The sequence below is a fragment of the Lepidochelys kempii genome, chromosome 17 (assembly GCF_965140265.1).
Source record: "Lepidochelys kempii isolate rLepKem1 chromosome 17, rLepKem1.hap2, whole genome shotgun sequence".
NCBI classification, from domain to species: domain Eukaryota; kingdom Metazoa; phylum Chordata; order Testudines; family Cheloniidae; genus Lepidochelys; species Lepidochelys kempii.
The window spans coordinates 18032861-18050002 of NC_133272.1; the positions used below are offsets into that span (position 1 = coordinate 18032861).

Sequence of the window (17142 nt, forward strand, 5' to 3'; positions counted from 1 at the left end):
ATACATGAAAAGCTGTATTCTCTAGAGTAAATATGTAACGAGGCAGGTTTCTGCAATACCTATAACCAACAGGTGAGACTCAGACTACTGTGATTACTTTGTGTACTCCTAGCAAAAATAGTTATCACAATAGCGGTTATGTCCTAAATTACTGTGTGTATATTCCTCCTTACAGGTAGTTGCTATCAAGAGTAAATCAGTGAGTGTGCAGCATGCTAGAATGTGATCTATATGAACTACTCTATATTGTTGCAGGAGAAAAAAGAAAGTATGACGACATATTTAGACACAAGACATGGGAAGAGCCAATGTGATGACAATGGAGGGACATTTAAATGTTTGGCAAAGTCACTTTGCATGCCAAAGCAGAGACTCAAGTCATCCTGAAGCTGCTGTCAGACTAACCAGGTTACATATACCATTACTTGTCTTTGTGAAGGAGGAATGGCTATAATCTCAGTCTCTGAAGAATGGTCCGTACCTGCTACGAATTTCCCAGTCCATATTGCAAGAGTTCATATTGCAGTATTAAGTGAAAAAAGAACCAAGCTGCCTTTGACAATGTTGGAATTGGTCAGCTAAAAACTGAAATCACCATTCTGCTTAATGTAACTTCCAAGGCACAAACTGCACATTCTGTACAGCAGTGGTTCTCGGCCTTTCCAGACTACTGTTCTCCTTTCAGGACTCTGGGCACGCAAGACAAATCAAAGTAGATTCTCTGCTTTGGCATGCAACTCACTTACAAAAATCAGACATAAAAATATCACAGCACACTATTACTGAAAAATGCTTAATTTCTCATTTTTACCATAAAATTATAAAATAAATCAATTGGAATATACTGTACTTACATTTCAGTGTGATACTTGAGCCTCTATTTCGCTTGTGAGCCTGGTCTGAAGCCCAAGCCCTACTGCTCAGGGCTGAAGCAAGTAACTTAGCTTCGAAGGGCCTCCTGTGGCCCCAGGCAACTGCCCTGCTTGCAACCCCCATAAATCTGCCCCACAACCCCCAGGTTGAGAAACACCCATCTAGATGAGTTAAGTAAACCCTGGAAGATGTCTGCCTACCCCCAGGGGTACATGTACCCCTGGCTGAGAACTACTGCTGTACAGCATCAAGCACAATAACATCACCTATTAAATATGGTACTTTACCTTGCTGTAACTGCAGTAGTTAGCTAGCTTCCTCTGACCTTACCTTTCATAATTGCTTGGAGTGAAGCGACTTCTTCTTGCCACTGCCTCTTCACCTCATCAATAGCTTCCTGCTTCGTATTCTCAGATACTGTAGCTATGGCTTTGATGTTCTCCATTTCAGCCTGGGCTTCCAATAGTTGTGTCCGCAGATGTCCTAGATCATCTTGTGCTGCTTGCAGTACTGCATTTTGCCTTTTCAGGTCCTCTGAAATCAAGTATTATTTCCATTTAATTTTGTAAATAAATTCAGTTTGAAGTGCAGCTCTATCTGCTACAACAGAAATTGATGCTTTAGTAATGGAAAACAAGAGAATCTGAAGTTTAAAACTTTACCCATGATAGCTAAAGAAAATCTTTCAGTAACATTCCAGAGTTCTCTGTTCCTCAAGTTCCTTTTTTATTTGTTTCTCATTCATGCAGTGTAGAGACTGAAGACACTACTACAAAGCAGACATCACCTATCAATCAATATGCCAATTAAGCTAATTGGACTTTTAAACTACTTCACTGTCATGTAACTCACATTCTGGGAATACTTGCTGGGAAGTATACATACTGGGAATGAGCATGATCTGGAAGTCAGAGGACAGGACTGAAGTCAGGAAGATTGCTTGGTTCTGCTACCAACTTGCTTTGTAACCTTGGATATGTCACTTACATAAACTGAAATACAGAAGTTATCTGTAAAAGAGGGACACTACCTTACTGCCTCATGGGAGCTTTAGGAGATGCTTACACTTTGTATAGCACTTTGTGATCCTCTTATTATGGGCACTACAGAATTGCAAAGTATTATTACCTGGACGCCAATTATGCTTCAACCATGGAATCTACAGAAAAATTGACCCTTTATCACAAATGTGCTAAGAATCTAAGCTTACATTAAAAACACGCTTCTCATCCTTATAGTTACAAATATAACTTTCAACTATAACAGAGCATAAACAAATTATGTGTCATCTTCCAGACAGACAACCTGAAACAATAACTCTGCAAGATGTAAGTTATACCATTCATCTCATTGGAGGATTAAGTCTGAATCCTAAAGATAAGAATTTTTATGTCAAGCATTAACTGTTTCACTATGATAATTTTAGCAGAAGCGTGCAGCTAGTGTACTGATCCCACAATACCAAACTGCTTCCCGTGCTTCTCCAGTGCAAAAAGGCTCACCGTACCCAACTGCTAGAACTGACATTTCCCCTTCCCACTCCTGATACTTTCTATGATGCAGCTGAGGTGTGGTCAGTACAAAAAAAAATCTGGCATACTGAAAACTGCAGATGTTAAAAAAAAAAGTATAAAATGAGCTGAATAGCAAAACAGACACAGAGGACTTCTTGCTGACATTATTTGTTTTCATACTTAATTCATAAAAACCTCAGATTTTATTTAAAGGAAGCTGTTGCAGAAACCTGCTATGCCAAACTGCCACAGCATCCAAGGAATTTGCTACAAAATGCTTCCTGTGTTCTGCAAAGTACAAGGCACCTTGACTATTACTATTATGACTTCCTTTCTCCAATAACGTTTGTGTAGTTATTTCCAGCTTTTATGGCAATATTTAGTTTATCAGACTTGTTTATAGTTCTACTGCCTTCAATCAATCCTTCTGTTTTTTCTTTCAGACCTCATAATACTCTAGTCTCAACCCCTGCTCTATTTAAACAAAAACTCTTTAAATTACTAAATTCCTGACCTTGCATGCTTTATGGAAATGTCTTATGGAACTGTGTATTTCACATAAAAAAAAGCATACTAAAAATATTTTAAGTGCCCATTTTGTATTCCTAAATGTAATGTATACAACATTGTAGTCTGCTGCAAAAATATTTTCTTCAAGAGATACTGCAATGATGACAAGCTAATAAAACAAGTTAAATATCAGTTTACACTTTGGGCTTGTGTTCACTGAACATGACAATACAGCCTTAAGGAGTCATGTTAAGTGATGTGATGTTAAACATGGCTTTGTAGTCAGTGTAGAGAGGGACACCAAGTCACATTCATAGAGTTTAAGGCCAGACGGGACAATGAGATCATTTAGTCTGACCTCCTATACATCACAGGCCACCATCACCTAAGTGAAGAAAATGCCAAGAGGAAAAGTGATTTCTAACTATTTTAGTTTGGAGAGGGAGGTTGCTGTTGCTGACCACAGTCCAGCAGTGTCTTGTCTTTAATTTTCATTTCCCTTGTCCCAATAGCTAGAAAAACACTCTGTGCTCTGGTCTTCAGTATGTCAGCTGTACATGCGTATGAGAGCAGAAAAATAAGCAAGTTGTAGTTTTAATGCAATTTTTCTTGGCTTTACTTTCTTTTATATTTTTAGGACAAGAAAGCTGTTAGGATTAAAGGAGTTAGTAGATCAACCGTGCACTTAAATAGAAGATAGCTGCTTTTCTCCATTCTTCTACAGCAGGTACATGAGCTAGTGGGGTTCACATTTTCCTTAAAGAGTGTTATGAAAAATAAATACTTTTAGCTGTCAAATTCAAGCTATGTAAGTTTGGCTGCTTACATTACAATTAATCAGACCGATCAATCATTCAAGATTGAAAATACAATTATGTACTATGTAATAAGCTGACCACAACTGACAGAACACATGGAAAATGTCTCTTTAAGAGTTCCTGTTAGTTACTGGTCTAATAGGATGAAAACACTTTTTCTCCGGTAGGTTTGTATTAACTTAGTGGTTTGCAAACTGTGGTCCGTGAAGCATTTAATGGTGGTCACTGGAAAGCTGGCAGGTCACATGGTGCTAGGCACCATCTTCCTGCTTCCAGCTACTGCTTCTACTGTAGTCAAGAGCCTAAATGCCTATAAAAATAGCTGGAAAGAAGAAGGAACCAGCCTGTCTCCACTAGTGGTCATTGCTGTAAAAGCAGAACAGTGGCAACGACCAGAGCCATCAGCAGAAGCTTAAAATCAAACAATTTCCTATGATTCCTTCCATATAAGCAATTACTGTAATTGCCCCCAGGATATTACACAATTGTGAATTGGAGGGGGTGGTGTCCAGAAGATGCTATCACAATGTGGTCTATGCTATGTGAGTTTGAGAACCCACACATTATTTTAAAAAGCAGAATACTGTGGAATTTTATGTGCATTTCAAGATGGATTTGCTGACTCCTATCAGTTTGTGTATATACTTTAAAGTCAAACAAATTACATCTTTCTTTCTTTTTCACCTTACGTTCACTCTCAGTTTCAAGATTTCTACATAAAAGGAGAACAGTTGTGTGATAATTACAGAAAACAAAATCTTCATAAATTAGATTACAAAGAAAGGTGGCTGATACATTCTGAAACTTTAATTATGGAACCAGATAATTGTTAGGGTTTTTCTCTTTGCCTCTTTATATTGGCCTTTAAAAAAGTTTGGCAGGAAAACTCACATTTTCTGTTGGCTAATAAGAGACTTTAACAGTGTCTTACCACCTGTCAACCAGGATATCCCACCAACCGACTGCCAACGCAAGAAAACCTTTGCTTTTTAAACCCTACTTCTTTAAAAAAAAAAAGTTAGCACTACTAAGATTGTTCTCTAACCAGGGACTATTCAAGGCTTAGCATAAAAATACGCTTTACATTGAATTCAGAGAACCTAGAACTTACCTTCCTTAGCCAAGTATAACTCTTTAAATTTGGCCCTCTTTTGATTAAACTCTTGCTCAAGCTGCTGCTTTGTGCGCAGAAATTCTGCATTGACTTTTTCCAATTCTGCTAGCCGTTGCAGAAGAGCAGCTAGAACAAAAACGAAAAAGTAAGGTATGTCACTAACAATTAGGGAATCCCACACAATCACATGTTGCAACTTTAAGATTTAGGGTTTATTATTTTAAAATATATTTTTCTCTCATTAGCTCAAGTGTTATCCAATGACAAGTCAGAGGTTTTTAGTTTTTTTGGGGTTTTTTTAAAACCAGCAAGAGTCAGCAGTTCTACTCATTACAACAGTGAGTTCTGGCATGCATCAACTGCAGCTAGGAATAACTCTTCGGGTTGACTCTTGAGTCATCCTGAATCCTTCTTGAAAGGAGAATTCACTACATACAAGGAAGGGACAAGTAACAAGAACTATGTTAAGTAATTGTATTACCACCAGGGATTTTATTCTGACATTATTAGGGAATCTGGTTGTATTCTTACTTTCTCTCTGCACACACACCCTCACTCCTGTGTATGAAGTCACAAAGCACTTATTTCAGAGTAACAGCCGTGTTAGTCTGTATTCGCAAAAAGAAAAGGAGTACTTGTGGCACCTTAGAGACTAACCAATTTATTAGAGCATAAGCTTTCGTGAGCTACAGCTCACTTCATCAGATGCATATCGTGGAAACTGCAGCAGACTTTATATATACACAGACTTTATATATACATTGGTTCATATTCTCTGTGTATATATAAAGTCTGCTGCAGTTTCCACGATATGCATCTGATGAAGTGAGCTGTAGCTCACGAAAGCTTATGCTCTAATAAATTGGTTAGTCTCTAAGGTGCCACAAGTACTCCTTTTCTTAAAGCACTTATTACTTATCAAGGGTTAAAATTAAAATAGGTTACTGGCTATGAGTTTAGTAACTAGTGAAGGAAAACTGTAGCCTGTATACAAGAGTTACCTAAATCAGGTACTAAATGAAAAGGTGAAACCCATCCCTCAACCATGTCATACTCTTCCCTGTCTCCACTGCTTCCTCCCTGCTAGAGCAGAGTTTGGTGATCCTCAGAGCATTTATTAAATGGAATGCAGAGAAATGACCACTCATGGGGCAATTTCTCCTTATTTCAAGCTGCCTCTACTGCCTTAAGATAGCTAAAAATACATTAAGTACTTTCTAAATTATTTTTTCCATGCAAGCAATTACTATAGTTGCCTTAAGGATGTCATTACTGGAAATAGTAGGGGAGGTGGTCCACAAAATACCAAAACACTCTATAAAAATACAATCCACAAAGAAAAAGAAAGAACTTCTGTGATAGAGAATTCAGAAATAAAACAAAAAGTACCATATGTTGCTGTAAAGCAAGAATTTTTGCTATAATTGCCTCCCAGGTACTGGTCACGAGGCAAGATATTAATTTTGTTAATTTCCCAGGAAGTACAGTACCTTAAGAAACAGAAGGTTTCATGTTACACACTTTAGATCAGTCTTTAAAAATTCGAATTCAAAACAGCAAAAAAAAATTATAAAACCCACAGACATGCTAAATACTTCTCATGCTATAATTCCACCAAACAAATGAAGTTCTGTTAAGTATTTCTTTCAATTCTACAACAGCATTTTATGAACAAGTTTCGCGTCTACCATGTAGACAATCTGAGTCACTGCTTTGAAATAATGGCCTCTTCATAGCACAAGCTAGTTAAATCAATACCCTACCTAATATATTAAAATTCCTTACATGTCACACAGACACTAACATACTCTCCACCAAAAAGAGAAGTGTTAAATATAGCACATTATACAATAAGATGCACTACTTTCTGCAACATCAAGTACCTTTAAGCAACACAAGAGGTGTAATGAGGACTATGTAGTGGTAAAAAGCCAGAGAGGAAAACAATGATCAATTTGGCATTGAAATTTTGTGAATTCAAGGATAATGCTCATTTCTGTTAATTTTTGGCCACCTAGGAAGAGATTAATTTTTGGTTACCTAGACCTAAGAAAGATACGAATAAAGGGATTCTTTAGAAGAAAGACTATATATGTTGTAGACTTCTGGTTATAAAATAAAACTAGAATATTTAACTGAAAAAATATGTTCTTTGACTATGTCTCTAATCTAATACAGGTAGCAGAGGGGAATTAAGTTAGACAAGCATTATACAATTTTTATATCTAATTCCATAACTACTAAATCTCTGAGGCAGCAGAACCCACACTGCTGTGAACACAGATTAGCATGGGGAAATCTATTATATGCAAGTAAGCCACTCCTAAGCTAAGAAAGAGCCTATGAAATTTCAACCCAAAAGGTAGTTGTATGGAAAAATACTGAACACTGAGATGGCATTTATTTTCTAAGCCTCTATCAAAACTATAGCATTTATATTATGATGCTATCACACAGAGGAGTAAGTTTTAAGAAGGGTGGTTCTCCTTCTGTGGATGCTATTTACATCCATAATTAAACTCTGAGCCGAAATGTGAGTAGCTATACATCTGACTGACTACAGGTACAATTATTCTGGCTGGCCCAGATCCAAAATCCAATTAAGTTAATAACAAGAATTGAACAGATATCAATGTGCTTTGGATCAGGCTCCTTGGCACGTAACTTGAATCTGTAATTCAACAGTTACAGGTGCAAACTGCATCTGGTCCTTAGCCCAACTGAACATCCACTTTAAAATCTATCATGACAAAATAGCTATCTAAAAATCTATATGCAACTCATACTTCTATTTCTCAGACAATTTTTCAAATGGAAAATATGTTGTACGTCATTCCTGCTGAGCTCCTGTTTCCACACACAGAAATGCAATCTTCAGTGTTTAATTAAACTGATGAAGTAAATAGTAAACAAAGCCAGATGGATTGGTAACACTTGCAGAACTCTGCCTGACTGAAACAGTATCTCCTGTTACAAACGAGGCACAGAACATACAAAATTTTATAATAGCATTGGTATGAAATTCCTCTGAGGCAGCAGAACCTACACTGCTGTGAGCACATATTAGAATGGGGAAGTCTAATTTATCAAAAACAATAAGTTACCCTACTCTCTTATTTTAAGGGCTATTTTTAAATTAACTTGACATGTCAAACTGAAAGAGGAAATAAAAAAGGATCAGCTCTTTCATCAACCATTTCTTATCTATAAACAAAGAATATTCCAGAATATCCATTGCAACCTGATATGTTATTGAAGAGATGGCTAGAGAATCCTTATTCAACACACAAATAGAAATAAAGCTGATTATTTTATAACTATGTGATTTTGGACTGCATATCTCATGTCATGAGCAGGAGGTTGTAGACTCTCCCTACACTGGGGAGACTATACCTAAGAATACTGTATTCTGTTCTGGATATATCAATATTAGAAAAGGCTCAACAAATTAGAGGGAATATAGTGATTGGGCAGCAAAAACAAAATCACTTTATTTTTAGGGGATTCCTTTGTGAGAGAAAGCTAAAAATTAAAAGAAGGGATCCTTAGTGCTTGTAGGAACCACTTGTTGGAAGATAAGATTCTCTTACTACAACATGAATAAAATTTGTAATATAAACAAAGCATAAGGACAATAAATATTCTCTCATTGACTTGTCACTCTAAAGCTGTTGGATAGAACACTTCCCAAAAGGGCTAAAATATTATCTATACTAAAATTACTAGTTATGCAAATATATAGCAATCACTCCAGAACTAAGACAGAAAGCCAATTATCAATAAGATTATTTTTGAGCACACTGAGTCTATTTACAATTTAATAACACAAAACTTTCCACTCGATATTTGAAGTGTGGAGGAAGGCATCAAGATTTCAGACCTACACAACCACAGCTGAACCATGAAAACTGGATCATAAATATATTTTTAAAGATCTGAGAAATATTTTAATTTACAGACAATGCCATTTGTGTTATTTTCTGAGGGTCTGCATGCTGATGTCCCTATAACAAAAACAGGGAAAGAAAATGAAAATAATGTCCAGCTCTCCTGTGCTTATTCCCCAAACCAAGACACTCATCTCCTGTGACCTCACATTTGCCTGAGAGGGACATAAGTGCATGATATTTTGGCTGAGAAAGCAAGAAATTAGCAGCAAGAAGAGAACCTCTCAAAAAATAAAGATCAATCTTTTCCCATAAGGCAGTGGTGGTGCAGCCCCTGAGCTGCAGGTTGCCCACCACTGCCATAAGGTGTAGGCAGAGATCTTTAAAAGTTTGGAAAAGTCACTTCTTTGCATGCAGATATTTTGAAAAACAGGCTCCTGGAATTTCATTTAAGTCTATACATTTTTAAAACTTACACTCCCCACACCCCACCACATCCTCCAAAAAAATAAAAACTATTCCATGTATGTATCTCTAGAATGAGTTACAAAATCCACTAGTGTCCTTGCTGACAAGCTAGTAAGACACAAGCAATTCTTATTCTGAAGTTAAATGGCTCAAATCATAGAAAACAAAACTTAATATTGAATCTTTGAGAGCAAGGTTAACAGCCAAAAAAGCTGGAAGCAAAAGAGAACCTTGATTAAAGTTACTGGGTTCTCTCGGATACACCTGTAGTCACAAACATTAGACATTTTAATTACCGGACCTGGACAAATAACTAGAGTATGTTCATTAGTCTAGCTATTTTTTTCTAGTTTTATTTGAGGACATCAACTGAAAAATCTGTGATGCAAGTATCTATCTCTGTTTTTAGAATGGCATTTTTTTTTAATAGTTGAGCTCTTCATTATAACAACTGAATTTTATTTCCTGGGCAAATTATTGCCTGCACCAAAGTGAATTAAGATGCAGGAAAATGTAACCTGCAGCTGTGCAACAGAATACAGGAGTTGGTAGTGTTACAGAAGGTAGTTCTGCAGCAGCAACATTCTGAGTATGTAATTAGAGTATATTTAAACAGTCAGATTTTTAGAAACATTGTACCACTTTTCTTAGCAATCTTCGAGCAGTACCACTTACTTTATCACACAGGTGCAGGTTACTCGCAGGAAGTTATCCAGCTGTCCCCCACCTGGAAATGTGATCAACATACCCTCCTTTCAGAGTAACAGCCGTGTTAGTCTGTATTCGCAAAAAGAAAAGGAGTACTTGTGGCACCTTAGAGACTAACCAATTTATTTGAGCATAAGCTTTCATGAGCTACAGCTCACTTCATCGGCTGCATACTGTGGAAAGTGTAGAAGATCTTATTATATACACACAAAGCATGAAAAAATACCTCCTCCCACCCCACTCTCCTGCTGGTAATAGCTTATCTAAAGTGACCACTCTCCTTACATTGTGTATGATAATCAAGATGGGCCATTTCCAGCACAAATCCAGGGTTTAACAAGAACGTCGGGGGGGGGGGGGGGAACAAGGGGAAATAGGCTACCTTGCATAATGACTAAGCCACTCCCAGTCTCTATTCAAGCCTAAGTTAATTGTATCCAATTTGCAAATGAATTCCAATTCAGCAATTTCTCACTGGAGTCTGGATTTGAAGTTTTTTTGTTGTAAAATAGCGACTTTCATGTCTGTAATCTCGTGACCAGAGAGATTGAAGTGTTTTCCGACTGGTTTATGAATGTTATAATTCTTGACATCTGATTTGTGTCCATTTACTCTTTTACGTAGAGACTGTCCAGTTTGACCAATGTACATGGCAGAGGGGCACTGCTGGCACATGATGGCATATATCACATTGGTGGATGTGCAGGTGAACGAGCCTCTGATAGTGTGGCTGATGTTATTAGGCCCTGTGATAGTGTCCCCTGAATAGATATGTGGGCATAGTTGGCAACGGGCTTTGTTGCAAGTATAGGTTCCTGGGTTAGTGGTTCTGTTGTGTGGTATGTGGTTGCTGGCGAGCATTTGCTTCAGGTTGGGGGGCTGTCTGTAGGCAAGGACTGGCCTGTCTTCCAAGATTTGTGAGAGCGTTGGGTCATCCTTCAGGATAGGTTGTAGATCCTTAATAATGCGTTGGAGGGGTTTTAGTTGGGGGCTGAAGGTGACGGCTAGTGGCGTTCTGTTATTTTCTTTGTTAGGCCTGTCCTGTAGTAGGTGACTTCTGGGAACTCTTCTGGCTCTATCAATCTGTTTCTTCACTTCCGCAGGTGGGTATTGTAGTTGTAAGAATGCTTGATAGAGATCTTGTAGGTGTTTGTCTCTGTCTGAGGGGTTGGAGCAAATGCGGTTGTATCGCAGAGCTTGGCTGTAGACGATGGATCGTGTGGTGTGGTCAGGTTGAAAGCTGGAGGCATGTAGGTAGGAATAGCGGTCAGTAGGTTTCTAGTATAGGGTGGTGTTTATGTGACCATCGTTTATGAGCACTGTAGTGTCCAGGAAGTGGATCTCTTGTGTGGACTGGACCAGGCTGAGGTTGATGGTGGGATGGAAATTGTTGAAATCATGGTGGAATTCCTCAAGGGCTTCTTTTCCATGGGTCCAGATGATGAAGATGTCATCAATATAGCGCAAGTAGAGTAGGGGCATTAGGGGATGAGAGCTGAGGAAACATTGTTCTAAATCAGCCATAAAAATGTTGGCATACTGTGGGGCTATGCGGGTACCCATAGCAGTGCCGCTGATCTGAAGGTATACATTGTCCCCAAATGTAAAATAGTTATGGGTAAGGACACAGTCACAAAGTTCAGCCACCAGGTTAGTCGTGACATTATCGGGGACAGTGTTCTTGATGGCTTGACCCTCCTTTGCCCTTGTGTGCATAGAGACTAACAATTGAACACTCCAACACTTCTGTATGAACAATGCTACACAAAATAAGTTATAGGCTATTGATAAACGTACCTATTGTTTAACACTCAGAATCTTGAGTGTTTCTGTAATACCTGCAAGCAGTCATGCTATAGTACTAACATTAAAACAAAGCACTGCATGTTCAAAAAGTCAAATTTGGAACAGGCTGTATTATAATACAAGTAATATATAACTTTTTATAAAAGTGAATCAGTGAAATGCATTTCCTCCTAGAAGATACAGTCTTTGAACACTTGTTTCTTTTTATTTATCCCCATTCATAGAATCAAAGGACTAGAATGGACTTTGAGAGGTTTTCTAGTTCAGTTTCCTGCACTCAACGCAGGAATAAGTTATCTAGATCAGACCATCCCTTATAGGTATTTGTCTAACCCGCTCTTAAATATCTCCAGTGACAGAGATTCCACCACCTCCTTAGGCAATTTATTCTAGTGCTTAACTACCCTGACTGTTAGGAAATTTTACCTAATGTCCAACCTAAACTGCTCTTAGAGCAATATAAGCCCATTGCTTCTTGCCTTAGCCACAGAGGTTAATGAGAACAATTTTCCTCCTTCATCCTTGAACAGTTGAACAGTTTTATTTACTTGAAAACTGTTAGGTCTCCCCTCAGTCTTCTCTTACCTGGACTAAACAAACCCAATTTTTTCAATCTTCCCTCAGAGGTCACGTTTTCTAGACCTTAAATCATTCTGTTCCTCTTCTCTGGACTTTCTCCTATTTGTCCACATCTGTCCTGAAATGTGGTGCCCAGAACTGGACACAATACTATAGTTGAGGCCTAATCAGCGCGGAGTAGAGCAGAAGAATTACTTCTTGCGTCTTGCTTATAGCACTCTTGCTAATACATCCCAGACGTTTTCTTTTTTTGCAACAGTGTTACAATCTTGACTCATTCTTAATTTTCCTTTTCTATTTTTGCATGGATTTATGCTACAGGAGGGTTTTGAGTAGAAAAAAGTGAGAGGGTAGGAGAATAACCCAAGAGAAAGAGGACAGGTAAGTTAAACAGATGGGATGAGTATTGGGGAGGGAAGGAGATGAAGCCAAAAAAAAATTCAGCAGTAAAGGGAGAAGTATGGAAAAGAGTGAAGATCGGCTAGTGTTACACAAATACAGATTAAATAAATTAATCCTGCATGAATGTATACTTTAACACTAATAAATAATATGTTGCAATATTTGTAATGTAACAATACAGAATGCTACATAAACGTTTTTACCAGTGATTTCAGAATCTTAAAACATTTTAAACAGTATTTTATGCTGTATATTGGCACTTTACAGGTGCATTTAGTAAAACATCTGTAAAAAGAAAAGGAGTACTTGTGGCACCTTAGAGACTAACAAATTTATTTGAGCATAAGCTTTCATGAGCTAGTGAGCTCTAGCTCACGAGAGCTTATGCTCAAATAAATTTGTTAGTCTCTAAGGTGCCACAAGTCCTCCTTTTCTTTTTGCGGATACAGACTAACACGGCTGCTACTCTGAAACATCTGTACCTGCTTTGTGTAGCTGAGGTTGTTATTCAACACAGAAAACTTACAAGATCTTCAGCAATACTATTTTTTATGTGGCAATGTGGCTGTAATGCAACCCATTCATGTGCAAGAGACCCAAAATGAAGGAGAGTTCTTCGGTTCTAGTCATGAGCATCGATGGTTACTTGAAATGTCCTTTAGCATTACGAAACCTGTTGTCTATTAAGTATCTAGGAACTGAAAATTTTATTTTCTTATATCTTGGGTGTCCAACTGACCATATTTTAAATTTTTAGTAAAATAATTTTAAAACATTTTTTACATGTCAAGTGGTTTATGCAGATTTTGAAAAGAATAATCAACTTAGCTATTTCTGGTTCTAGCCTTTCACCACTCCTCCCCCAACTTTATTTCCCTTTCTTTTTGGGTGTTTTGGCCATTTCATTTCTTGCTTAGTCCTGCCTGTTCCATCCTACCGCATCCCCAGCCTCTTTTGCTGTTTTGGACCCCAAATCTCCTCCTCAACTGCTCCAATCTAGCCCCAGATACAGATCCCACTCATTGATTTCCTCCCAGTTCTGATAACCCAGCTCATGTTCTGACCAATACTCCCCATATATTTTAAATAAAAAACCAAGCTAAGACCTAAAATATCTCTCAAGCTTTTCTCTCCTTAAAAGGTCTGCATTTCACTTTTCAGATAAAAGCATCTTTGTCTATAATACCATCCTGTTAACCATTCTGGACTCCGGTTAAATTTAGCTAAAATTTAAAATTTAACTGTAGTCTACTTAAACATTGATGTTTAACTTAATGCAAGTGAGTAATGTTCCACTGAGTTCAATGGGTCACATGCATAAAGATAATCATATGTACAGAATTTTTCAGAATTGGGCCTTAATTATTTTCTAGTTCTCTATCCTTTATTTTCCTTGCTAAAAGCACCTTTGTTTTTACAGGCAGTTCAGTAATGCATTCATGGACTTCACCCCCTTTAATTATTAATTAACCCATTTTATCTTTGGTATTCCTTTTTCTAATACACATGTAAATTCCTTTTTATTGCTTCCCTCTTTAACAAGCAGTAAAATCAGTGGGGGCACACATTCCATGTCTTTTGTCCGTGGGCATGTTAAACTTGATTTAGTTGGGGATTGGTCCTACTTTGAGCAGGGGGTTGGACTAGATGACCTCCTGTGGTCCCCTCCAACCCTGATATTCTATGATTCTATGATATTTCTTTAATTCGCCTCTAGTTCATTTCTACTACAAGTACAATTTTTTTTTTTAAACAAAGACACCACACAGATCCTTATGAAACCACACTGGAAACTTCTTATTCCTGCCACGTCTTTTTCCAAGAACTGCCATCCACTACTGCTCCAGACTTCTTCCTCACAGGATTCTAATACTCCTTCTGCCGAACCATGTTTGCTAAAGTCCTGTCTACGTGAGCATTTTTCAGAAAGTCACCCACTTTTTCTGCTCCATCAGTGAAGTGCTCGTATAGGCAGGGCACTAGTGGTTTTTAACTACCGTGTTGTGCAAACCAGCTCAGGGTAGGCACAAGTGGCACAGTAATAAAAATACAAGTGGCCTGCATGAATTCGCACTCAAATGGTTGCTACCCCCAGTCAAAGACTTCCCCAGAAACATAGTGTAGAAAGGCCTGGATTTTTTTTTTTAATGCCTATCAAAATAAGCCAGCTATGCATTATGTTTCTATATTTCAACTTCTATTTTCAGGAAGCTAATCAGTCCGTGGAGATTGGAATCATTAATTCCTTCATTTCCTATCTGATTAAAGAATCACCATTATTTCCCCCCCATCCCATTATATGTCAATGTCTGCAGTCAACCCTCCTTCCTTAGATATTAACACAAAAACCTTGACAGCATTTTTCCTGTATTACTAAGACTGAATAGCTTTCCTCAGCCAAGCTTTTCAATATTCATTTAATGTGAAATTAAATGTCCTAAAGAGTGTGTTCACCTCTCCCTTTATTCTGTCAGACTGGTCTACCTCACTAATAGGTGAACAAAACATTTGAGTAGAAAGACATTCTAAACAGATATGCAGAATAAGCTCTCTTCTAAGCCAAGTCTCATCAAGATCACCAAATATACAAACCTTCTCTACCTCACCCAATATTTTAAAGTGAACCCTATTAAATGGTCAGGTGGTATAATGCTTCACAACTACACTGGTGGCGACAGGTTGGGTATGTGTAACTACATACCGCAGGAAAAAGCTGACTGTAGCTACACCCAGAAATGAAAGGCTCTAGCAGGGGGGAGACAGCAGGGAAAGGCTCCAACAGTGAGAAGCTGCCAGAGACTTTCCCTAGTGCCCCCTCACTAGATCCTTTCTTGGAGGCAGGGAAAAGCTCTGACAGCAGGACACTACACAGTTGAAAAAAGCAGTGTAGGTGTTGGAGGCACTGCTTGTGTGTGTTTTGAGCCATATAGGATATATAGCCTAAGGTTCTGGTGTTTCTGTACTCTGCTCATGTAAGCAGTGCCTCACTGTCTACACTGCTGTTCATACCCATGGCTGGGGTGTGTGTGCAATGTGTGTACTCCACATCCCATCATAAGCATATACATAGCCTACAGACATATTAAACTCAGTCTGTATTTCATGATCATTCACAGGAGTATAAATGTCTTCAACTAAATCTTCACTATGCTACCAGATCTCATTGTTTATATCAGCCAACCACAGAACCCAGAAGAGGATTAATTGTCTTAACTTCACATTTACTCACTTTAATGACTTCTATCACCCTTCTTTCTATATGCAATCTAAAATGTTCTGTTTTATAAAATAAAGTTTCAATGAAGATTACAGTTTATTCTACTTAATCAAAAATTGCCAATATCTGGTGATTTAGTGTCCCTCAGATCCATAAGCATTTAGGAAAAGATTTTGATAACAGTGTCACCACAAAGCAGACGCTTCTGCACTATTTCTCCCCTTCATAATACTGGTCTGAAGTAGCAACATTACTGAATCTCTATATTTTAAGAAAAAAATTGAGCTAACCAACCTAGTGCTGATTTTCTGTCAGGACAAGTTTATTGTCAACTCCTTTGCATAGAAAAATGACTTAAAACCAAAGATCTTGTAAATAGTTTATCACTTGGACTGCCAATATATTAATGTTATCCTCTTCTGGGACAAGAGTGAATAAAATGCGACTCACGTCACCTCACCTCAAATAATACATAAATCCTGCTTGTTTTCTTTGAGGAAGTCATTTTACATACAAGTCAAGATCATTCCATAAAAACAAAACAAATACAAACAAAAAAACCCTGCAGTTTTGCCATTTTAGCTAGACTTATTATCTAAATGTAGACTTGGGCCAGTCTACATTTACTCCAAAACTACCAATCTCCCAAAACTCTGAAGAGGTTCATCAGAAAAGCTTCATGTAGATTAAGTGTCTCCTTAACTCTGCAGGGGAGGGGCAATCCAGTGTTGAACCCAATACCCTTTAAAATTAACTTTAGAAAACAAAAGTAAAGAGGGTAACTGGAGTGAGAATCATGAAGACAGAAGTAGTAGAAAAGGGTATAAGCAAAGGAAGAAAGTAAAATGCAAAGAAAGTAGAAAAAGAAGGAATAAGGGGGGAATAACAATCTGGCAAGAAAGTAAGGTGACAGGTGAAGACAAGAGAAATAAAGAGAAAGAAGAGTGGAGTCAGCATTTGGGAAGACTGCAGGGCAATTACCTTGCCTTTCCTTACATATCTGTATTAATGTAAAACACGAGCAGTTAAACCAAACTGGCACCTTCCCCACGCATTTAAATTTTTTTTGACACAGCAGTTGTGAGATCAACAACAGGATGCAAATCAATTTACAGGTGTTATTACTTCAGGAAAACTACTCAGTGGATATACAACTTAATAAAATGGTCTGGAAAACACGTCTGCAAATGCAGGTGCATAGATTCCATGATGATGAGTGCAGTATAAGAACCTATGTAGAGTAATA

The 17142-nt window shown here is 37.8% G+C and overlaps 1 protein-coding gene across 6 annotated transcripts in view; it reads right to left on the reverse strand.

Annotated features, from left to right (window-relative positions):
• Window positions 1-17142, reverse strand: part of RABEP1 (rabaptin, RAB GTPase binding effector protein 1) — a 79232-nt gene that overhangs the window by 49564 nt on the left and 12526 nt on the right. For 5 of the 6 annotated variants that reach the window (XR_012155390.1, XR_012155391.1, XM_073315423.1 and 2 more), the window contains exons 2-3: window positions 4827-4955; window positions 1204-1407 (exon numbers count right to left, since the gene is read on the reverse strand). Coding sequence is in view for 4 of the 6 variants with exons in the window: in XM_073315423.1 (XP_073171524.1) it covers window positions 1204-1407; window positions 4827-4955 (333 nt within the window). In the remaining 2 variants the exon portion in view is untranslated. The remainder of the gene's footprint in view (window positions 1-1203; window positions 1408-4826; window positions 4956-17142) is intronic. The other variant, XM_073315425.1, reaches the window with a different exon arrangement.